The sequence below is a fragment of the Stenella coeruleoalba genome (assembly GCF_951394435.1).
Source record: "Stenella coeruleoalba genome assembly, chromosome: 10".
NCBI lineage: Eukaryota > Metazoa > Chordata > Mammalia > Artiodactyla > Delphinidae > Stenella > Stenella coeruleoalba.
The window spans coordinates 78,112,984-78,137,756 of record NC_137156.1 but is presented as its reverse complement, the minus strand read 5'-3'; the positions used below and the strand labels follow the sequence as shown (position 1 = coordinate 78,137,756).

At 43.8% G+C, this 24,773-nt stretch overlaps 1 protein-coding gene across 12 annotated transcripts in view; it reads left to right on the top strand.

Annotated features, from left to right (window-relative positions):
- CADPS (calcium dependent secretion activator) overlaps window positions 1-24,773 on the top strand; it is a 796,875-nt gene that overhangs the window by 505,952 nt on the left and 266,150 nt on the right. For all 12 annotated transcript variants that reach the window (XR_013830018.1, XR_013830019.1, XR_013830020.1 and 9 more), the window contains one exon: window positions 24,137-24,217. Coding sequence is in view for 9 of the 12 variants with exons in the window: in XM_079933010.1 (XP_079789136.1) it covers window positions 24,137-24,217 (81 nt within the window). In the remaining 3 variants the exon portion in view is untranslated. The remainder of the gene's footprint in view (window positions 1-24,136; window positions 24,218-24,773) is intronic.

Below are 24,773 nucleotides of genomic sequence, written 5' to 3'. Positions count from 1 at the left end.
ACCCTCAGTTTCTTTGGGAAGCATTGTAGAGGTAACCTTAATACCCTTGGCTTTGAGGATGGATATAAGAACTGGCCTTCAGAGGAATGGTCCTGCATTGTTTGTGAAGCTACTCTGACGGACACCGACAGTCATGGAGTTCAAGGTCCCCTTTGCAAATTGTGCAGTGACAGGTTCCTCTCAAGACTTCAGAACTGGCACTTTTGAAATTGATTATGAAAACAAAGTAATTCACCACATTCCTCATTTTTCCTTCTGTGATAGGAAATCCAGTATCCTGGTTATGCTCAATTTCAATACGTTTCCTGAACCTAAGTTTTTGAGTGAAACGATTGTTCCCAGTTTCTCGACCGACTCTTGTCCTGTAGAGGTTTGTTGCATCCATGCTTTGTAGGAAACCACCTAATTCTTTTCTGGAAGCAAAGTAGATGTATTATAAATTATAAGGAAATGAATTACCATCTTTAACTGGTAGCAGAATTTTCAACTCTATATGGTCTTATGCCCTACTTTGATTTTAAACTACTGAGTTCAAGGACAGAATCTCTGCCTTCTTTGTTTCCCTCACAAGGCACTGCACGGTCTTGTCCTGCAATAGGCTCTTCTTCCATTTCCATTCACATCCAGCAGGAAGAATTTTCCCCCAGCGTCTCTCTCAGAAGAGCGAGAAAGTCTCTCACCCAGAAACCCTCTGAAAATGTCATCTTGCCTCAGATTAGTGCATATACTTTATACCAAAGTATCCTGTCTGTGAGCCGATCACTGTGGCTGGGTACAGGGGATCTGCTGAATGGCTTAATCCAGAAGGGGGACCCTCACTTGGAGCTGAGGATAGGCTCAGCTTCCCTCAAAGTACATAGGCCAACTAGGGAAATGGTGGGTATGGAATGAAATTTAGAGTATTGTTACAAAGGAGAGTGGAGGAAAGGATGTTTGGTTGAATCTTGGCTAGGTCCTTTACTTGGGCGAGTCACTTATACTCTAATCATCAGTGTTCTCATCTGAATTGAGGATAAAAATCCTTTCCGCAGCGGCAATGAGCACATCCAGTGCCCATATCTTGGTTTCTAATACCATTCTTCCATAAAAGGAACCGGGGCTCCTTGGAAAAATGACTAATTCTAGGACTGGGGTAGGCAACATACAAGATGAACCTGGAACATCATGTAGTGCCAAAAAGTAAGGATGTGCTCAAAAAAAAAGCAAAACAACCCAGCATATGTAAGAGGGATACATGAACCAACGGGAAGAACTCCCAATGGCCAAATCTGTAACAATTACAGCAATATATTAAATAACACATTGGGTTATTCTAATGTAAGTAATAAAATGTCCTTAAGTCCATACTATAATAAATAAATGAAAATAAATAAGTACATAAATGGAGGAGAAGAGACAAATGGGAGACAGATCTCCCATACAGAAGAATTCCAAGTAACTTATGTAGATAATAGTCACAGAGGAATATAATTTGCCCAGTTTGGCTGTACTTAGTGACTTTCTTCCAAAGAGAGCAGAGAGAGGCAGAGAAATTAAATTCACAGTGGAGAAACCTGGAAAACATTACCTGAGCCAGGTGATCAAGGTTGATATCAATGACAAGGTGGATACCATGTTGATAGCAGGTACCCTCAATATGCTATGCTGAAAGTGCCTCTTCCCTTCTGTGGTTTCATCCTCAAAACCCATAGACCCAGTCTGTCTGTGAGAAAAAACTTGAATGAGGGACATTCTACAAAATACCTGACCACTACTCCTCAGAATTGTCAAGGTCGGGCTTCCCTGGTGGCGCGGTGATTGGGAGTCCGCCTGCCGATGCAGGGGACGCGGATTCGTGCCCCGGTCCGGGAGGATCCCGCATGCCACGGAGCGGCTGAGCCCGTGAGCCATGGCCGCTGAGCCTGCGCGTCCGGAGCCTGTGCTCCGCAACGGGAGAGGCCACAACAGTGAGAGGCCCGCGTACCGCAAAAAAAAAAAAATTATCGAGGTCATCAAAATCAAAGGAAGTCTGAGAAACTCTCACAGCCTAAGAGGAGTCTGATACATAATGGCAAAATGTAATGGGGTAGCCTTGATGGGATGTTGGAAACAGAAAAAGGACATTAGGGAAAAACTAAGGAAATCGACATAAATTATGGACTTTAGTTAATAATAATGTATCATTATCGGTTCATTGGTTTTGACAAATATACCATGGTACAGTAAGATATTAACAATAGGGGGACGTGGGTGTGGGGTATATGGGAACTCTCTGTACTATGTTTGCAACTTTTCTGTAAATTTTAAACTATTTTTAAATGAAAAGTTCAAATATTTTAAAAAGTCTCAAAAAAAAAGTCTTTATAGGATTGTAGTTCAATCAAATCAGTTTATGTACAGGACAAAGCACCTAGCCCAATCAGTGTAGGCACTTGTGTATTCAGTTGACTTGGCTGTATCAGTAGGATTCACCCTTAACCCTTCCAATCCGTTCTCCAGATGAGCCCTATGAAACCCCAGTCTGAGCTTCTCATCCCTCCTTTCCATGTTTCTCACGCTACCTTCCAGCTCTAACCCTTCCAGTGGTTTCCTGCTGCTTGTAGGATAAAGATGAATAGCCCTCCCATGACCTACAAAACCCCACACGCAGTCTTTCTATGACCCCATGCATGGCTTGACCCCTGTCTCTCTCTCCAGTCTTATTTTGTACAACTGTCCCCCTCACCCTGTACTCCAGCCACACCAAGATGCTTCCACATGTCCTCCTGCCACAGGCCCTATACACATGCAGTCATCCCTCAGTATCCACAGGGGACTGGTTGTCAGAGCCCGCACAGATACCAAAGTCCTCAGATGCTAAGTCCCTTCAGTAAAATGGCATTGTACCAAGAATACAGTTAGCCCTCCGTATTCACAGATATCGCATCTGCAGATTCAACCAACAATGACTGGATCCACGGTTAGCGGGGTTCACAGTTGGGAAACCTGCGAATACAGAGGGTTGACTGTACTATGCCTGTCTGCTATGTGCTTCTTAATTCTTTGTCCAGTTAATCTCTATGTATCTTTTGTTCTCGATTCAAGAGCTGCTAGGCCAGACTTGTTTCACTGAATCTTGTTCTCATTCTTCGGAGCAATTACCTATTTGTAAGTTTACGTTGACGTGCATGCTTATGTGATTAATGTTGGCATCCCTCTCCAAATCATACATTCCATGAGGGAAGGACCACTTACGCTCATCACTCTATGCCTGACGCCTAGCATGTTGCCTCATACAACCTATGTTTAGTATTTGTGGAAAGAAGCAAATGAGGAAGGAAAGAATGCACTGCCTCTGTTATAATCCTTTTCAGAAAGGCTTTCCCAGAGAGCCAGATCTCTTAAATAAGAATTATGAAATGTTAAACTAGTTTCCTGGACTCTCAGCTTCCAACTCTGAGCTTTCAGCAAAGTAAGGGAGGGTATGAAAATGGACTAGTTTGGAAATCCTGTGACTTGCGGGACAGTAACCGTTTTCAGAGATGGTTTTTAAAGCACTAACATTTAAAGTGGAAAAACAGTGCTTGCAGAGGAAGTGTGCACGGCAGTGATGAAGAGCTAGCATCTCCAGTGCTCAGAGCTTCCTTGCAAAGATTCTCAATTGAGCTCTTTTAGGATTTAAGTGCCTCACGTAACTGAGACTGAGCATGTCCATCCTTGCATTTTCTGGTCATTTGGTGATACACTGGCTTCCTAAGGGTATAGGTTCCCTATGCTAAAGTAGAATAAACAGTGAGAAAAATAGTGCCTGCACTTACCTTTACTGTCAAAAAAAAAAAAAAAAGCTGAGTTCTTTCTGGAATAAAAATATTCCAGAAATACTTTTATTGTGGTATCAAGGCACAGCCACAAAATCTGTGGACTGTGCAATAGGATTTCAGTGATTAAAGAAGGAAGCCTCCCCCTTTCTGAACTGACCATCCATTGTGCTGCTGCAACTTCTATTTTCTTACTGCCTTTGAATTTGTTAGTTAATAAGGCAGCCCTGCAATAAACAATGTTTAATACCTCTACAGGTGCAAACATGGTGTGTCTCTTTCAATATGATTGTTTTTCCCCCAAACAAGGGCCTCTGGAAGAAAAGTACCTAACATTTCATTCTTCCCTCTGTTTCATCCGTACCCAGCATCCCTTGTTCCCCTAGACCTATTGCCTAAGTCAGTGTGGAACAGAATTTAGAATAAGCAGGGGAATCTCAGAGATAGTGTAGACATATTGAAGCCATTGAGTTGGTGCCTGGAGAACCAGAGTTCTTCAAAACAAGATTTTGTAGGAGACTCTGAATGAGACACATCCATGTGGGTTTGTTCCTGTGGGTTTGTCAGACAACAGAAATCTTGCCCACTGTTTCTTTCTTTCTTCACTGTTCAGAGATCGGGAGAGAAACCAGACATAATTCCTGCCCTCTGAAGTTTCTAGTCTCATAGGAGCATTAGATATGTGTGCAGATAATAATAACACCAAGTTCTGCAGTGGTAAATGTTGTGAGGGGGTCATTGGGCGTGCTCCATACGGAAGGTACATTTCCTTCTTTCTGTCCTCAAGAATTTATTAAACCCCTAACAGGCCACGCTCTATGCCAGTCTCTAAGGTTACCATGTAAGCACGAACCATGGGACTTACAGTCAAATGGAGAAAGAGACGTCGATCAGCGGTAACACGAATGGATGTACAGTTGCGCACTAACCTGAGTTGTCTGATGATGAGTGTGTGGTTTTCTGAGGGCCTTTGGGAAAGGAGTCTGAATGACAGGATGTGGTGGGAAGCCTGCCCTACAGAGCAGAGATGGCAGGGATCGCCTTAGGGTAGAGAGCGGTAGGAACATTCTAGACAGGGCAACAGCACATCTGAGGTGGGCTCTGGAGCCTGGGAGACCCTAGTCATGCAGCGATGTGTTTTCATGAGGGAGACCTTCTTCAGAAGCTCCCCGTCTCCCAACCACACCTCACTTCCTACCCCTGGGACTCCATTCCAGAGCCTCCCACTGCTGGGGTTCCCTGCACCAGCATGGGACACTCTAGGACCAGATCACAGCAAGATGGCTCTAGCTCAGCTACCTTTCTCTGTGTGCACGTGGTCCATAAGAATCCCATGCATCTTTGCCTCACCCAAACAGTCGTAGTCAAAATAGGCCATGGGTGCACCCCACCACCACCCTGCCATCTTCCTCCAATTCTCTTTGTGTTTTAGATCTTCCTAACGAGACATAGATCAGCCAGTTGGTTGCAAGGCAGACATCCAACAGGAAAAATGAGATGACCCTGTTCTAACAGGCACCCCAATATCTCCAAGTTATTTTCTTAAAGGAGAAGTAGCAGGTAGCTCCCCAGGGAGCATAAGCACAAACCATCGCCATGCCCCTGGATCAGTGTCCCAGGAACCCTGATAGTTCTTTCTTTCTGATCGTCCCCTCTCCTCTCCTTTCCCAGTCTTCTGCTTCCATAGTCACGGGAACAAAAGTGGTGGGGAGGGTGTCGGAAGGATGAACAGGATAGCAAGTCAGGCCGGACAGGTCTTCATAAGCCCTGGAGGGTGTGGATGTTTCCCTAACATTTATGTCTCCAGTTCCTGAACAACAGAAACAGTCCCCATCAACACCCCACGGCAGACATTCCGTTGGGTCAACATGTGTCTTATTTGCACCTTTGTTCACATAGAAATTATATGTAAAGCTGTGCATACATTTATGCTTAAGAAAACTTTAACAAGGGACGGGTGATATAAGCCCAGCCCCCAGAATCTCAAGTTCCCACTCACTGCGAGGCTTATCAAAGAAGAGAAACTGGCTTAAGATGTTCTTTGGTGAAATGAATTCATTGCAAACTCTTTCTTCTGTACCAGATTAGCGTGGTTTCTCATTACAGTGGAATAATCTCCAGAAACACAGATGTTAGGATCCAGCATTATTATTTTTTTCTTCCTTATGAAGCAGTGACATTGGGAAACCTAAAAGGATAATCGAAAATGGAATTTAGTGAGGAAGGAGGGCAAAATCTTTTGCCTGACTGGAAAAGAAATGGGTTTTTTTCCACTTACATCTTAAAGTGAGTTAGATGAAAGGGACTGAAGCATCGCCTACCTAGATGTGGTCCTCCTTACCCATCCTTCCATCCTATCCCAGGTTTTCTACTTCTTGGGTTCTGGGAAGCATCTCAGGCTTTTAAATCAAGGAGAGGTGGTTGTATGTTTGGGTCACCCTTTCCCTCTGAGCAACAGGCTGGGGTTCTGGTTTGTGAGTATGTTACGATCACCGGACCCTTGATAGAATGCTCGAGAAGGTAGTGTGCTTCTGGGGACCCTGCTGCAGGTTTCTGCTGGAACAAGGAAGCCTGTGGTAAGAACATGCACAGGACACACTGGGGTTGATACACTTGGAACACTCTGGTTCAAGCTTCCAGTGGTTGACACTCGCTCTGCGCCCCCCGGCCCTGTCTTACACACGCTGCAATGCAAGAACGTCTCAAGCAGGGTTCCTCCAATACCTGCCGGGATTTCTTCCGCAAGCCTGGCATCTTCTGGAACACATTTTTTTAACCGCAGTCTGAACTGCCAAAATTCCCATTCTTATCTCTTTCTTTGCTCATAGTATTTCAGATCTCAGCCCGGCTGGTCACATTGGGAAGAGTTTAACAGCTAGAGGATTAACATGATGAAGTTAAGCCTCCATGTCAGTTTAGCTGTGTTCTCTTTGCCCCCATAATCAAATACTGTCAGGGCAAGCAGCTTGCTTGCCCGAGGTCAGCGTCTACAGGACAGCTTCGCAACCTCAGCACTGTTGACACTTTGGGCCGGATGAGTCTTTGTGGTCGGGCCTGTCCTGTGCATTGTAGGATGTTGAGCAACATTCTTGGCCTCTTACACCCTAGGTGCCAGTAGCGCTCTCTCCTTCCATTGTGGCAACCAAAAATGTCTCCAAGCTTTACCAAATGCCCCCTGGGGAGCAAAATACCTCCCCCCAACCACTTCTGCCTGGTTAAGAAGCAAATCTAAACCATTTTTCGGGAACTTGTGATTAAGGAGAGACTTGATACCTTCATCTTATACATTAAGATGGCTAATGTCATGGTTTATGCTGAAGATTGTCTCCTGATTTTCTGTAGCCTTGCTTTTCCGAAAAGAAGCTGAAAGTTGCCGTGAACTTAATTGCTTCAGAAAGGTTTGCAGAGGGAGGTGTAGCTCCAATCCTTGGCTGTTCCCAAGTGCTGGCCAGTGTGAATGGCCAGAGCTTGTTGGCTTGGAGGTTAATTATTAATGACAGGGAAGCTCATGAATCTTTCAGAATTTTTTCCTTGCTGGGCACTGCCGTCCGACTTCCTGTCAGCTGCCTAGGATCCCTTCCAACTGTCCTACATCAAAGCCACAGGCTGTCACCCAGGTGTTCTCTTGTTCCGTGCAGGCTGGCTGCATATGTGGACTCTAAATTTTTTCATCAGCCATTTTCCAACTCAACTGCACATGTCAAACTGTAGAGACAGAATCCATTAAGCACCATCTGAAACCAGCAGGGGCCTGTGGCACCATGACTGAATATCACTAAGGCAGAATTTCACAGTCAGAAATTAGAGGAGCACACGTTTTGCTAAAACGTCAGCAAAATACCCGCAGAACTGAAAAGGAGGTAGAACCCTGACAACAACGACAACGATAATCTCTGTACAGTCCTTTCAACTTTTTGAAGGATTTTCATATCTATTTAAGTATCGCATTTTCTCCAAACCCTCTACTTTTAGATCTCGCCCTTCCTTTTTTTGTTTGTTAATTTTTAAAAAGGTGCTTATTTTAGAGAAAACAAAGCAGTAGACTTGTAAAAACATATTAGTTACTCCAAGTCATGAAAATGGAATATTTAGACCGTTTTTTAATTTAAAAAAATTTATTGAGGTATAGTTGATTTGCAATATTACATAAGTTTCACATATAAAGTATAGTGATTTACAATTTTTAAAGGTTATACTCCATTTATAGTTGTTATAAAATATTGGCTATCTTCACTGTGCTATGCAACCTCTCCATTTTTTTTACTCAAATAAAATGACAAGGCAGCTGATCCAGTCATCTCATAGAGAATATTTTTTTAATTTAAAAACACATAGATCAGCTCAGAATACTGAGGGTTCCCTGTTACATGGAAGACAAAATATTTATAGGCAGGGGGCTTCCTTGGTGGTGCAGCAGTTGAGAGTCCGCCTGCCAATGCAGGGGACATGGGTTCGTGCCCCGGTCCGGGAGGATCCCACATGCCGCGGAGCGGCTGGGCCTCTGAGCCATGGCCGCTGAGCCTGCGCGTCCGGAGCCTGTGCTCCGCAACGGGAGAGGTCACAACAGTGAGAGGCCCGCGTACCACAAAAAAAAAAAAAAAAAAAAAAAAAAATATTTATAGGCAATCACTCAATAAATATATATTGAACACCTACGTTGTGTCAGGCACTAGCAGAGCTATTCACTTGAAAATCATTTGAGTTTCGCTTCATGTTAAAACCATTTCTCAGAAATGTATTTTTCCACTCTGCTGCTTTAGAATACAGTAAACATCTTGCTGAAAGTCATCGTCTTGCAAATCAATTCTGTGTCCAGGAATGCTAGCATAAAAAGGACAGGGCATTGACCTGATACATATATTTGGCATTGCTTTTTAAAAACACAAACCCCATTGTGAGTTTATTTTCCTTGTTCCTTTTTAAAAGGTATTTAAATGTGGTCCCTGACTAAATTTTTGTTTCCTTTGAGATTTTACAGTAATCTGTGAAGTGGGGAGAAATTTGCTACAATCGCTAGAAATTTTTTCTCTAAAAGACCTAGAAAGCATTCCCTTTGCTAAGCAAATTCAACTTAGGTGTTTTTGCAAATGTGAAAGGCCGACATCAGCAAATGGACTATCTAATCTTAAAAACTGTTTCACAGAGGATTAGTCTTGGATCTTAAGCGCAAATAAAATTTCAAGAGACGAGAAGTCATCTGTGTCGATGGTGGTCTACCACTCAAAGTATTTCTTAGCCTGTCGCTTTTGAGTCATTAGAAATAAATTAGATTATGAGACCCTAGGGCCATCTTGATTTGAACCTCTTCAGTGCCAGAATTGTGTATTTCAGTCAATAATGTTTTAATTTATACTGGTTAAAATACTGTTTATTTGCAGTTTTCTCTCTCAGAGAAGAGTACTTCTTTAATTTCCCTCCTCTAAACCACAGCCATATTTGCCTTTCACAATACAGATTTAATTGTGTTTCACAAAGTTCAGTCATATTAACTTGAAACAATGTAGAATTGTCCACACAGGTCAGGTAAAATAGAGAATCGAACAATTTCCAGATATTCAAGATAGACTTTATATTATAAGCACTTTAACTAGAATCCATAGTAGCTTTTTGTGGCAGAAACAGCAATACAAAATATTTTATGTCTTCTTTTACATTTTCTAGCTTCCCTTGCAATTAGGTTAGGACCATGTGACTGGTTCCAGCAAACGGGCTGTGAGTAGTCCGTGCTCTGTGTTCCCCTGTCACAGTGAGCCTGGAAGCCACATGTTGAGATGGCAGTCACAAATAGTGGTGCTTCCATCTGCCTGGATCCCTGAGTAACTTTGTGGAACAGTGTCCCCCATAATCCACATTGGGCATGTAGGGTGAACAAGAACTAAACCATTGTTGTCTTAAGACAACAATGAGATTTCAGGGTTAATTTGTTACTCTGGAATAAATTAGGCTCTCCTGATGAATTTGTTTCCCTTTTCGAGTTTACTTTTTCAGTATTTCCTTATATTTTCAGTATAGCAGTATATCACATGTGTTAGAATAGATGACACCCTGATGCCTTTGCTCATCTTGAGCACACGATACAGATTATTGCAAGCAGGAAGCTGTCAGTAAATGCTGACAGTGTAATTTGGGTGGGGTTTTTTTGGTCATTTCTTTTCTCCCATCTGTTGGAAAGTTTGGAACCTCACTCCTTTTTTTTTTTTTTTTTTAAGATGTTGGGGGTAGGAGTTTATTAATTTTTTTTTTTTTTTTTTTTTGCTATGTTGGGTCTTTGTTTCTTTTTTTTTTTTTTTAACATCTTTATTGGGGTATAATTGCTTTACAATGGTGTGTTAGTTTCTGCTTTATAACAAAGTGAATCAGTCATACATAAACATATGTTCCCATATGTCTTCCGGGTCTTTGTTTCTGTGTGAGGGCTTTCTCTAGTTGTGGCAAGCAGGGGCCACTCTTCATCGCAGTGCGCGGGCCTCTCACTATCACGGCCTCTCTTGTTGCGGAGCACAGGCTCCAGACGCGCAGGCTCAGTAGTTGTGGCTCACGGGCCTAGTTGCTCCGCGGCATGTGGGATCTTCCCTGACCAGGGCTCAAACCCATGTCCCCTGCATTAGCAGGCAGATTCTCAACCTGCGCCACCAGGGAAGCCCCTCACTCCTTTTTAATACTGCCTCTTCCTCTTGCCCACAGACGCCTTTAAAATAACTAATAAAAAATATATCTACTTAGTTATGGATTTGATAGCAGGAACTAACTGTTCCTTTGACAGGTCTTAATCAAGGTGAAACACACCCTTTATAAATATTTTTGGCTTTGAACAATCATATCACCAAGGAAGACACACACTCCTCAGGGCAGGCAAAATGAGATAATGATATATGTGGGTAGACGTATGAATAGACCTAGTTTCTACCAGGAACTTGTATAATGATCAGCCTGGGACTAGAAATTAAGCATATCTTGTATTTGTGACATGCTACTCAAAGGAAAGAGAGATGCATGTGACAGTCCTCACATGCCCTGGAAATTATACTACTTCACCTCAATTTTAATTGACGGGCTCTACGATTGAGAGCTCTGGATGTTTCCTACTGCTTGAGATCTCTGTTATACAAGTGCACATACACACACGGGTGCACACACACACACTCAGCTGCATGCACATACATATTCACTAAATCCATAATTGCAGAAGCTGGAAAACTGGATTTCATTTTGACCTTGTGAATAACTTTTATACTGCATTATCGATGTTTGAAAATGAAGTTCACTTCCTCTTAAAATAGTGGGCATTTTTAGCAAAAGCATTTGATTTTGTTAGTGTATAGAGGTATTTTAGGTATCATTGGATGTTTTCTGGATTTCCTGTTGAGTGCATTATCTTTGCCAGTTATAAATTGCTTTTCACTATGATTCAAAGCTTTTGAGGTATCAGAATGATTCAACAGCACAAAAAGACATTTTCTTTTCTATCATATTCATGTCAAACATCTCTTGTGGCTCATTTTGAAGTGATCATGTTTCATCGAATCAGTTGCCTGAACAGAATTTCAGAAATTAGTGAAAACTAAATTCAAAATTAATGACAATAAAAATAATTTACATTTGTGTAATAGTTTACTAATTGGAGGGTAACCCTTCTTTTTTGGTTTTGAAAAAATCGTGGAGGTTATCCCCACTGAGTGTTGTGACAGCAAGCTGGTTAAAAGCTTACACTCTGGATTCAGACAGAACTGAATTCATATCCCAGTTCTCCCACTTCTTTGAGATGTTACTGTGATCCCTCTGAGCCTCAGTTTTCTCATCTGTAAAGTGGTGTTGACTGTAAGAGTGATAGTAATAATCTCAAGGATTAAACATGACAATGAATGAAAATTCAGTACGATGCCAGGCCGTAGTTTATACTCAATATTCAATATACGTTGGTTCTCATGTGAACCATAAACTCATAGAAGACTAGTTCTGTGTTTGTTCTACTTTCACATCTCATAGTACAATGCTTGATATAAGACAGGTGTTTAATGAATATGTTTTATATGGTGAGTTGAGTATTAATACTCCCAGTTTCCAGATGAGGAAGCTGTGCTCCCAGGGCTTAATTGGTTCAGACCTCTGTTACTGACACCCCCTTAGTCAGTTATTCTGTCCCTTAACAATTTCAGTTATACATTCAACAAGGATTCAGTAAGTTTAAACTATGTGCATTCAGATTTCTATTTAGGTCATGATTTGAGCACCTATTAAGTGTCAGACACCACACTAAGTGCTTCAATAAACTTGTCTCATTAATTCATCAAAACTACCCTGCCAAGTGGACATTATTATCTCCATCTCAAAGTTAATTCTGCAAATACTTCTTACACACCTACCATGCATCAGTCTCTGGAGATTTTATAGTGTACTGGACAGACATGGTCCCTGTCATCAAGGCATTTATAGTCTCTCAGAGAACAGGAACTGGAGCAAATAATGCACATGTAATGAGAGTGATAAAAGAGGAGGTTCATGATGTTGTCAGGACCTTGAGGAAGTGACCTTGGCTGGGGCCAAGAAGAATCCTAAGGAAGCAACGTGGAGGCTGCTGGAAGTTGGGTTAATGAGTAAGTGTCAGTGAGATGAAGATGGCAGAGGAAGGCAGTGCAGGAGCATTGGCCTGGGGGCACAAACAAATATGTCATGTTTGGGAACCTAGAAGCATCACAGGATGGCCTGGGTCGGGAGGGTAAGACAAAGCATTGGGAGAAAGGGCTGGAAAGCTGTGCAAGAGCCAGATGGCAATGCTCCGTGAGGTTTCTTTTTTTAATTTTTATTTTATATTGGAGTATAGTTGATTAACAATGTTGTGTTAGTTTTAGGTGTACAGCAAAGTGATTCAGTTATACATATACAGGTATCTATTTTTTTTTGAATTCTTCTCCCATGTAGGTTATTACAGAATATTGAGCACAGTTCCCTGTGCTATACAGTAGGTCCTTGATGATTCTATTTAAAAAATAGTAATGAGTATATGTCAATCCCCAAATCCCAATTTATACCCCCCCACACGTTTCCCCTTTGGTAACCATAAATCTGTTTTCTAAGTCTGTGAGTCTATTTCTGTTTTGTAAGTAAGTTCATTTGTATTATTTTTTTTTTTTTAGATTCTGCATATAAGCGATATATGATATTTGTCTTCGTCTGACTTACTTCACTTAGTATGATAATCTCCAGGTCCATCCATGTTGCTGCAAATGGCATTATTTCCTTCTTTTTAATGGCTGAGTAATAATCCATTGCATAAATGTACCATATGTTCTTTATCCATTCATCTGTCAGTGGACATTTAAGTTGCTTCCATGTCTTGGCTATTGTAAACAGTGCTGCAGGAACATTGGAGTGCATGTATCCTTTTGAACCGTGGTTTCCTCTGGATATATGCCCAGGAGTGGGATTGCTGGATCATATGGTAGCTCTATTTTAGTTTCTTAAGGAACCTCCATACTGTTCTCCATAGTGGCTATACTAATATACATTCCCACCAACAGTGTAGGAGGGTTCCCTTTTCTGTATATCCTCTCCAGCATTTATTGTTTGTAGACTTTTTGACTGGTATGAGGTGATACCTCATTGTAGTTTTGATTTGCATTTCTCTACTTATTAGCAATGTTGAGCATCTTTTCACATGCCTCTTGGCTATCTGTATGTCTTCTTTGGAGAAATGTCTATTTTGGTCTTCTGCCCATTTTTTGATTGGATTGTGTTTTTTTTTTGTTGTTGTTTTTTATATTGAGCTGCATGAGCTGTTTGTAGATTTTGGAGATTAATCCCTTGTCAGTCACATCATTTGCATATATTTTCTCCCATTCTGTGTGTTGTCTTTTCATTTTGTTTATAGTTTCCTTTGCTGTGCAGAAGCTTTTGAGTTTGATTATGTCCTATTTGTTTATTTTTGTTATTTCTATTACTCTAGGAGACTGATTGAAAAAAATATTGCTGCAGTTTATGTCAGAGTGTTCTTCCTATGCTTTCCTCTAAGAGTTTTATAGTATCAGGTCTTACATTTAGGTCTTTAATCCATTTTGAGTTTATTTTTGTGTATGGTGTTAAAGAATGTTCTTATTTCATTCTTTTACATGTAGCTGTCCAGTTTTCCCAGCACCACTTACTGAAGAGACTGTCTTTTCTCCATTTATAGTCTTGCCTCCTTTGTCATAGATTAACTGACCATAGTTGTGTGGGTTTTTTTCTGGGCTTTGTATTCTGTTCTATTGATCTGTATTTCTGTGTTTGTGTCAGTACCATATTGTTTGGATGACTGTAGCTTTGTAGTATAGTCTGCTTTGATAATGATCTGGGACTCCTGTTGCCAAGGAAAATGGAACATTATTGTAGGGCCTGAAGCAGGAGAGTAACGTGAGCATATGCACATTCCAGAAAGATGAGCAGAGTGCACTGCAGAGCATGGATTCTGTCCTTGCACTCAGAGTGTGGTTCTCAGCATCAGCATCACCCAGGAAGGGCAAATTCTTGGTTCTCACCCCAGACCTACTGAATCAAAACTCTCCAGGGATGAGGCCCACAACTCTGTGTTTTAACAAGTTCTCTGGTCGAGTCTCACCATAGTTTGAGAACCACTGACTTTTGGTAAAGGTTCTCAATCTTCACTGCACATTGGAATCACCTGAACCGTTAACACAAACAAACAAAAACTGACGCCTGGGCCCCAACCCAAATGTCTGATTTAGTTGGTCTGGATGCAGTCTGGGTATCAAGTTTGTCTTTCATGTACCCTAGATGATTCTAATGTACAGCCAGGTTGAGAACTGCTGTGTCAGAGACGATGCCGGTAAACAGGTCAGCGCTTCACCATGGAGACAGTGGTGGCCTCCCCTAGGGAAGTGGATAAACAGAATAGATGGATTCAAGAGATACTGAAGATGTGACTTCATAGTTAAGAAGGAATAAATCAGCCGAGTCCCAAGCACAAAACCACCTGCTTCTTCCATCCCCTGAGCTTCAGCGGCCACACTCCCACCCTGAAAGACAGTGTCCATTCTCTTCTCTGAGTGGCTTAAGGTTCTGTGTCTTCAGGATGGTGCAGGTGAATTGGACCATCTCCCAGCCCCAGCTGTGAAGACCATTAAGATGATCCGGAAAAGGCACAGCTGTGTCCTTCATGCTGGATAAAAACCATAGTCTGTGGCCTCAGTAGTACTAAATCATAGCCTTGACTGTTTGGCCCTACATCATATTCGAGGCATCACGCTAAGTGCTTTACGAGTACTGTCTTCTTTTATTCTCATGACAAGCCTCTGCTGTTGGCATTGTTACTATTAGGACTCCCATTTTGCAGATGAAGCGGCAGACACAGGGAGTATATTGCCCAGTGTCACAGAGCTGGTAAATGGCAGAGCAAAGATTTGAGCCCAGGTCTGTTTCTAGTTCCCTAGGTTCCTGACCATTGTGCCCTGCAGCTATTCTGGCAGGAAGGGAAATCGGAAACATGTGACACAGAGGAGGTTGAGATCCTAGACTGGCCAGTGCTGCCTACAAGAGCACGTTGATACATGGCCAAAGCAATCAAGGAGGGCTTCCCTAAAGAAAGCATGTCTGAAATCAGACCATACCCGGATGGTATGTCAGATTTGAAATGGTGGAAAGCAGAGGGGAGGTCATTGCAGGACTGGGGTGGGGATGGGGGAAGGCTGGTTGAGCACTGCAGGATCATAAAGGAATGGATTGGTTTTCCATCCAGAGTATTTTTATATATTTATTTGCTGCTCACTCCGAGAGTTACTGCATTTGGAGCTCTTGGGTTATATTTACTGCATTGCCAGAAGCCAGTAAAGACATAAAATGGGTGACTCGCATGCAGAGGATGTTCTCATTGGCTGGCAAACTCTGAGAGCTAAACCTTGCCTTATGCAGTCAAGGAGAAGTGCATCCTTCAGAATGGAGACTTTGACCTATTCAGGGTCTTCTCTTGGAGAGGAAATAAGGCACGGTAAGGAAAGGCACTAGTGATCTTATTTTAACTCGTCCACAAATGGGGTGGTATCTCCTTGGTTGAGTTTTAGAAAAACAATATAATTGTGTGTGCACAGGACATCAAACTCCACAAATAACCTTGGAAAAGAGCCCCAGTGAAGACTTACATCAGAGGCATGGCTGCAGATTTCATCAGATTCATCCCCAGTGATAATAATAGAAGTAATAGTAAACCTACAATATGTCGAACCCCTAGAGTGTGGAAATGTCTGTTATGATTATCATTACAGTAGTCCTCTGAGGGTATTATTTTAGAGCTCCAGGTATAGATGCTCAGAGAGGTAGAGTTCCCTGGCCCTGGTCACACAGTGAGTGTGTGACAAAGGTGGGGTTTGATCTTAAGGTTTTCTGATTCTAAAATCAATGCTCTGTTTTCTCAGGATTGTCCCCTCTGTGCAGATTCACCTATCTCTGAAACTACCGACAAACTACTTCATCTTTTTTTTTTTTTTTTTTTTTTTTGCGGTACGCGGACCTCTCACTGTTGCGGCCTCTCCCGTTGCGGAGCACAGGCTCCGGACGCGCAGGCTCAGCGGCCATGGCTCACGGGCCCAGCCGCTCCGCGGCATGTGGGATCCTCCCGGACCGGGGCACGAACCCGTGTCCCTTGCATTGGCAGGCGGACTCTCAACCAGTGCGCCACCAGGGAAGCCCTACTTCATCTTTTGAAGCATGGTTTCCTACCTGAAAGCTGGGGAAAACTGTTCTGCCACTTGAAGTGTTATTAGAATCAGAATTTGTGTGAGGGTGAAGAATTTGTGCTGCGGAATGCCACGTGCTAATAGCTGCTAAGATTTACAGAAAGTGACTGCATGCCAGGCACCCTGCTAAGCATCATACACACACCGTCTCATTTAACCTCTTATCAATCCTACGAGGGAGGTATTCTCATTATTATTCCCGCTGTAGAGTTAAGGGAGTTGAAAAAATTAAAAGTGAAGACGTGGAGAGACCTAATAACTTGTTCAATGTTGCTCGGCTTCAGAGTGGAAAGGCAACAACTGATCCTACACAAGAGAGGTCTGACGCTATTCTACAGCCTCCACCTTAGAGGTGGACAAAGGAGAGACAGGCTGTAAGAGATGGCAGGACAGGAGTTGGGAAGTGGCAGCCAGGCACTGAATGCAATAACGTAGCCAACATCCAAAGTTCAGTGCCTTCTTGAGGCTGGAGCTCGGGCACCCATATCCCCTGATTGGGAACTGACACTGTCGCAGCTGTAACTTTCCAGACTGCAGTGCACCAGGAAGGCACCATTGGCTGGAGCAGTTTGTGTCTGAAGGAGGATAAAAAACACAGGGCTTTGGAGGAAAGGGGGGCCGTGCCACTGATGAGAGTGCCGTATGGGAGGCGCCTCTACCCTCCTCCGCAGTCGCACCTCCTGCTCAGACACGAATCCGTGGGCACCGAGGGACCAGGCTGGGAAGTAAAGGGGAAACAAGGGGAACAGATGGAGCTCAACCCAGGTCGGCAGGTGGCTTGCACCGCAGCTGCTGACAGGCCCACCTGCCTCAGTCCCCCACAGTCTGGAATTAAGGATGCTTTATCAGTGATGTGACTGGTTATAGGCCAGCCAAGTTCAGTCTTTACCTATTTCTGCAGAAACTGGCACTTCCCAGGATGCAGCTGCTAAGCAGCAAGACATAGCATAGAAGTGAGCAGGTTGGGAACATGGTCCCAGCTCTCTCACTGATGATGGTGTTACTGTGGGTGGGCCGCTTTCCTTCTGGGTCACAGTTAATTGACTCAGTCCTTCAGTTGGCCATGCAGTCATCAGAGCCCACTCTGTATTTGGTGCTAGGCTAGGTGCCGGGGATGCAGAGGTGAGCGAAATCACATGCACCTGTCCTCACAGAGCTTACAGTCTGGTAGGTAGACATCACACAATCACATGAGTGGATGTAAAATTAAAATTGCAATAAACGCTAATAAAGGAGAGGTGCACAGTGCCAGGAGAACATATGACAGGAGAAACGCGCCGAGTCTGGAGGGGTCAGAAAAGACTTTGCTGCAAAGCTGAAGGATGAAGGAGGTTAGGGTTAGGGTTACCAGCCAATGGGGGAGACAAGGGAGAGTGTTCCAGGTGTGGGGGACAGGGTGTGCAAAGATCTGGCAGCAGGAGAAAGCAAACCCTTCCAGAAGCCCCAGTGGGGACCCTGTGCAGCGGACTGAGTGGGGAGGTGGTGTCTGACAGGCCACAGAGCTCAGCAGGGCCTCCACCCCAACTTGAGGTCACTGCGGCACCTTTAAATCTCCTTCCAGCCACAGTCCTGGATCATGTCAGTATAGTCCTGAGGCTGAGCTTGGTCCATTTGCTTTGAGGCCGAGGCCTAGAGACTTGTTCAGAAATCAGAACAGTTACTCAAACAATGCATCAAGTAACCTGCCTGTTTATTTCAATTTTCTGCATATTTGAATCACGTCCTCTCTTTGCTTGATCGCAGGCTACCTGGTGGTAGAAACAGTGATGACTTCGGACGGGTCCAGAGTTGGACTCGCCTCCCCAGCATCATAATGTGTAAGCCCCAGAGAACTGAGGCATCCCTAGGGAAAGCCGGTACCCAGGCACACTGTCAAGGCCCAGGGCTTTGGGGTTAATGACGAGGCTGCATGCCTGGGCCCTGAGATGGTATCTCCATCACCCCAGAGGTCAGACAGGGTGTTCCCGGGTGGGCATTCCCTTTTCACTGAGATATAGACCTATTTACTTAGTGGGGTTGCTTCCTACCTGCCTCTATCTCTCCCTCCAAAATTCTGTCCGTGGACATGAGAGAAATGAAGCACATGAGGAATTGCCTCGGTGAGCTTAGCCCAAAGTATGCCGGGGTGTTCAAACGTATTACCCACGTGTTCAGAGAAGTTTGGGAAATATGGGCCCACACAAGCTTGCCTTTGTGTAACATTTCTCACCAATGTGTCTTGTGGCTTCTCCAGGAAGGGGAGAGAGGGAGATTTTATTTGGCCACAGAACCCTTTCTCATAGAGGATCTGCGGGACCAGGCTTCCCCAGAATATAACTTTGAGAAATGCTCGTCTAGGCTTTTCAGAGACTCCTGCAACATAATCACTTAGGGTTTCTCATTTATCACATGAAGGGGCTGTGGACAGAGAGGTCGTGACCTTGGCCCGAGATCCGCCAGCTAAGGGTAAAGCGTGACCAGCACACAGGCACCTCCCGTCCACGCCAGGGCTCCCCTGGTTTCTTTCATAAATCTCAAAGGGCAGGGAGGGGAGTGAACATCTGATGAGCGCCCACCCTCAAAAGGGATCATTCTAGAAACTCGTTGCTAAGCTATAGGACCTGCTACGTGCCAGCTCCACACTAGGTGCTGTGCATACGTGATCACCCCACTCCATCCTTCTGTCAACACACTGAGGTAGGTCTCTTATGTTCTCCCCCGTTTTACAGACAAGGAAGCTGAGGCTTAGAGAGGTTCAGCCACCTGTGTGATCCCTTTGAGTAAGGAAATTGCAGAGCCGAGATTTGGACCCAAGGAGGCCTGACTTCCTTTGAAACACATGGTCTCATTCAGTCCTCTCAGTAGCCATGCAAGATAAAAATGGTCCCCCCTCTACAGTCGAAGAAACCGGGGCTCAAAGAGGTTAAGAGGCATAACAAGGTCTTGCATACCAGGTAGTGGGATAGCTGGCTGCAGACTCCCCCGTACGGGGTCCTCCACCGCGCGGTGCTCCTGCCAGGGCGAACGAGCCCGACAGCGATGCTGGTCCGGGTTCTCATGTCTGCACTGACCGAAGGGACACAGCTGTGAGTGGAGAGAATCCCAGACCTCGGGATGGGCTTGAACCTGTGGCTTAGGTGGTACCTGTCTGCGCTTACCCAGCACCGAGCTGAGTTCTCCATCACTTTAAAAGAAGAGCCCAAGGAAATAGTTCCCTTTGCTTGGCTGGCAAATCAAAACAACCACAGTGCCTCTGTTTGACCTCCGCTAGTAGGAAGATTATTTGGCTAATTAGGTGAAAAGCCTTCTTGCACATGGCATATTTTAACCCCAATGAGCTGTCCCCGGGAAAGTTTGCCCTTGGCCTGGTTCGCCAGGGGATCTTTCCTTTCCTCAGTGGAAAAGACCAATGAGGTAAACAGAACCTCGTTTCCATGGAAGCTCACTCTCTGGCCTTTTCTTTCCAGCAGTTGAAAGGTAATTACTTGATTTCTCTTTATTTGGGGGGGTTTCATAGAGCGGGGCTGTCAAGGCTTTTGATGGAGGATGGCCTTCTCTCTCACACCAGGCTATTTTAGGGAGCTTCGGTTGCATTTCTGTTTCCATCTTCCCTTCAGCTCATTAGCTCTCAGGCAGCAGCATCCTCCTTCTGGTCACTCCTGCTAATTAAAGTCTAATGGAGCAAAGGACTTGACCCTGGAGAAAGTAGGATACACTGAGAAGCCAAAGAAATTCATCCAGAGATGGAAGCCCCCATCACCTTCCTCTCCGGACACAGACTATCACACCAAGACCCCGCATCCACACCAGGGAAGGGCAGCCACTGTTTCCTGAGGGTTTGCTGAATGCCAGGCACTGGGCTGAAAGCTTTATATCTGTGGTCTCAGTGAATCCTCATGACAGCCTTGGGGTAGACTTATTATACTGATTAATCAGATGAGGAGGCCTGGGCACAGAGAGGTTAAGTAACTTGCCCAAGGTCACACAGCTACTAAGTGGCAAAGCCAGGTTAAGAACCTACCCATTACTGTTATTTCTTAGGTAGGGCTCTTGCACTGCAACAGCCTCCCCAGAAGAAACCAGTCATGATAGGAAATGGACAGTAGACATTTCTCTGCCCCTGAGTGGCAGCTCTTTGTATTAAACTGAACCACGTAGGAGTGTGGAGTTAGTTGTCACGGCCAATTAGAAAACCAAAACAATACACTAAAGAAGAAAGTCAACATAAAGCAGAACAGAAGAGTTCCAGTCTGAGGCAGAGCCAACTCCCATTTCAAATGGCTCATGCCACTTTACCACATTCCTGAACCTTATAGAGACTTGGTGTCCTCGTCTGTCAAATGGGAATAATAGCGGTACATACCTCATAAAGTTGTTTTACTTGGGAATTTCTCAAACTGCTCTGTGAAATACTTGTCTTCAGTGAAAAAATTGTGTCAAAGGCAAAGTTAAACACAGTTAAACAAGATGATTTACTCTAGAATTTCTTCGAATCTTAATTATGCTAATACGTATTATAAATTTTCAGGAAGGAGCAGTGTCTCTTGACCCCAGAATCCTTTTCCTGGGAGAATGCACGTTAACATCTATTTCTTGGGACCCCTTAGAGAAGGCTTTAATATAGGTCATACAGTCCCTGGTCTTGAAATAGGCATCAATAAATGCTAATCCCCTCTGTTTTGTGCCCAGATTATTCAAATAGCCATACCTGTTCTTGTTAGATTTAAGTTCCGTGGAGGCAGGAACTGGGTCTGTCTTGTTCCAGTATCATGCATAGCAAGACATTCCATAAAAATTTGATGAATGAATAAATGAACCAATGAATGAAGCTTTGTGTAGACGTAGCCTGCTCATCTTCGCTGCTGGCATCCTCTGCTGTTTCTAATTGTATTTGGTGAGGCCAGTGGGAGAATTCAGACACCTCTGAGAAATTTCATAATGGGGATGGTTCTGTTGGGTTGTTTTTTCTTTTCACTTTTAACCTCGAGCATCATATCTTCTGACAGAACCCCCCCAACTTTAGCCCCTAACCGAATCATTTTGCTTCTTCTCAGTGAAGTAGTCAGATGTTTTCTTTGCATATGTATTTTGAACAGGATATTTCTGAGTGTTCCCAGTGGGTTTGCACCTGGGTATGAAGAAGTCTTGGGCTTCCAAGGGAATAGAATAAAAACAGTTCATTGGAGCTTGAAACCAGCACAGAGGATACCATGTTTCCCACGTGTGCCTATTGCAAGTAGTGATGGAGGGACCACTGGTTAGTGGTGTGACTGCTCTCCAGTGGTTCTCTTGATTTATTTAGAACAGGATTTCCAACTCATGTTCTCTGGGCGTTATGCAAAAAATAAAAATTTAAGTTAAATAATAGTTGAGTTGGTCAAAATCTGACAGATTTCCTTACTGCTGAGCTTCTCAGAGATTTTGTGCATTTCGACAGCATTTTACAAACTTATCTAGCCATTTTTTTTTTTTTTTTTTTTTTGCGGTACGCGGGCCTCTCTCACTGTTGTGGCCTCTCCTGTTGCAGAACACAGGCTGCGGACGCGCAGGCACAGCGGCCATGGCTCACGGGCCCAGCCGCTCCGCGGCATGTGGGATCTTCCCGGACCGGGGCACGAACCCGTGTCCCCTGCGCCGGCAGGCGGACCCCCAACCACTGCGCCACCAGGGAAACCCTCTAGCCCTTCTTTTGGAGCCCTTCTCAATCCTTTCTTCTGGAGTCTGTAATAAGGGTGTTGTTCAGCAGAACACCCGTTTGGAAATGCTACTTTAGAATATATGACCAAAAGTAACAATCCCATCTTTATGATCTAGAAAACAGTCCTGCTTATCAAAACTGTGGGAAAAAGAAGATAAGGCAACTCCTGAATTGAACAGGGTGATAAAAATGCAGAGCAGAAAGCCAGATAGATTTTTATGTTTTGTATAACAAACCCAAGAAGACTATTCATGATGCTTCAAAACTATGACCATAAAGTGTCCAGTGTTCTTATTTACATCATATTAGAAATAACTTATTTTCTATACCATTTCATAGCATAGATTAGATTCTTTTTTAAGCATGGAGCTGGGTTTTCATTTTCAAATATCTGAATAAAATTCCATACTTTTCAGATTTCTGAATAAAAATGGCTTTTAAGAGAAAGGGACTTAGAAAACTCACATATTTTTTTATCTACTTTTTGTTGTGAGTTAATCTGTTCTGAAAAGAAGAATAGAGTACATCCCATTTGAATGTCACTGTTCCCTACTTATTAAACTTTTCTGTGAATAAAATAATTTATCAGGTACTGAACAAAGCAGACTCAATTACAGCTTGACGTATAACGCTAGGCTTGCTTGGAAGTAAAGAGAGCACTTCAGTTCCTAGAGCAGGGATCAGTAACTATGGCCCGCCACCTGTTGTGCATAAAATTTTATTGGAACACAGCAGTGCTCATTCATTTACGTGTTGCCTGTGTCCATTTTCACATCTCATTGGAAGATGTGAGTCACTGCAACAGAGATCTTATGGCCCTCCAAGCCTAGAGTGTTAATTATATGGACCTTCGTAGAAATATTTGCCAATGTCTTTCATAGATTTATAGAAAGATGGGAGAGGGATGATGGAGATTACATAACCAACCCCTTCATTCTATGGATCGGAAAACTGACACTAGAGAAGTTAGCGAATTGTCTACCCATCAGAGAAGACAAAGATAGATTTCTTTTTTTTTTTTTAAGCCAGATGTAAATTTAATGTAGATGTGACAAAAATCACCTGAGTGGGTAACTATCTAAGTGCAAATTTCACAAGCAGATTACGGATGGCCTCCCGTTGAAGCATACTCTGTGTAGTTTCTAATGCATGCATTCAATTCGTTAGGAGAAGGAGGCTCGCACCTACTTCCAATTTACTGCTTAATTTTTTAAAGTAATTTTTGTTACAGTATAGTTGCTTTACAATGTTGTGTTAGTTTCTGCTGTACAGCAGAGTGAATCAGCTATACGTATATATGTATCCCCTCCTTTTTGGATTTCCTTCCCATTTAGGTCACCACAGAGCATTGAGTAGAGGGAACTATGTGCTATACAGTAGCTTCTCATTAGTTATCTGTTTTATACCTAGTAGCGTATATAAGATATCAACACCAACTGAGAGGTAGCAGCCATCTGGAGTACTTGTTGAAAAGGTCTCAGGGCTCAGAGAGAAAGGATGCAATGATTAACTAATCATCCACGGTCCAGGGGTGGGAGAGCAGCAGGATATATGCCACGTAGGCGCCATGGATGCGGACTATGTCCGCTCGGTACGATACTAACAGTTATATTACCAACTCCTTCCTTGTACGTCTGCCCTGTAAACACTTCTTCGCTGGACCCCAAAACAGGAGAGCTGCGTCAGGCCCTCATTAGAAGCACTGCTGCCTAGAAGTTCAGAGGTGGTTCTTATTCAAGTGCATTTAGATGTCTTTCTTAGCAACAGCCTGCCTACCCCATCACATTCTCCTTAAAACGATTTAACTTGGGATTTCCCTCAAACTGGATTTGTGTGTCCCACGATTCTTACGTTTTAGTGGAATAGGTCTGTGGGGGCACAGAGTAGCTGGGTGTCAAGTCATGAGTTCCTTGGCTTTTGTCACCCAAACTGAAAGTCTCCACATTTGTGCTTTTGTGCAGCTGGACAATCCAGATGAGCAAGCGGCCCAGATCCGACGAGAGCTGGACGGACGTCTCCAAATGGCAGACCAAATAGCCAGGGTAAGGAAACGCTGGGGACGTGTGCTGGGGGACCGGGCCAGAGCCCCACACCGGAACTGCACTGATCGTTAAGGGCCGTGGAAAGATAAAACTGAGAATTTTACCTTCTCAGGAAGAAGAGGATAATCACCTGGTAGGGTCCTCAACCCTTCTTTCTCAGGGCAAGTGTCCTAGACACAGCACATGTATTTCCTATCCTCCAATCAGTACTCAAACTCCAGCCTCACCTTTCTTCTGAGTCCCAGACTTACATTTCCATCTGTCTGTCGAGCATTTCCACGTGGCCAGTCCCCTGCATTTCAGGTTGGATGTGTTCCAAATCTTACTGCCCGCCGAGTACACACACCTGCATAGACTCCTCACGTGGCCTCCACGCAGTTACCATGGATGAAACCTCCCAGTCACTGTCAATTTCTCCTTCCTCCCCAGAACACTCCACACTCCGGTCTGCCACCTGGCTTCTTGATTCTGCCTCCCAAATGTGGGCCAGATCCCTTTACTGGTTTCTGGCACCACTGCTAGTGCTTTGATTCAGGCCCCTCATCTTCCACGCCTG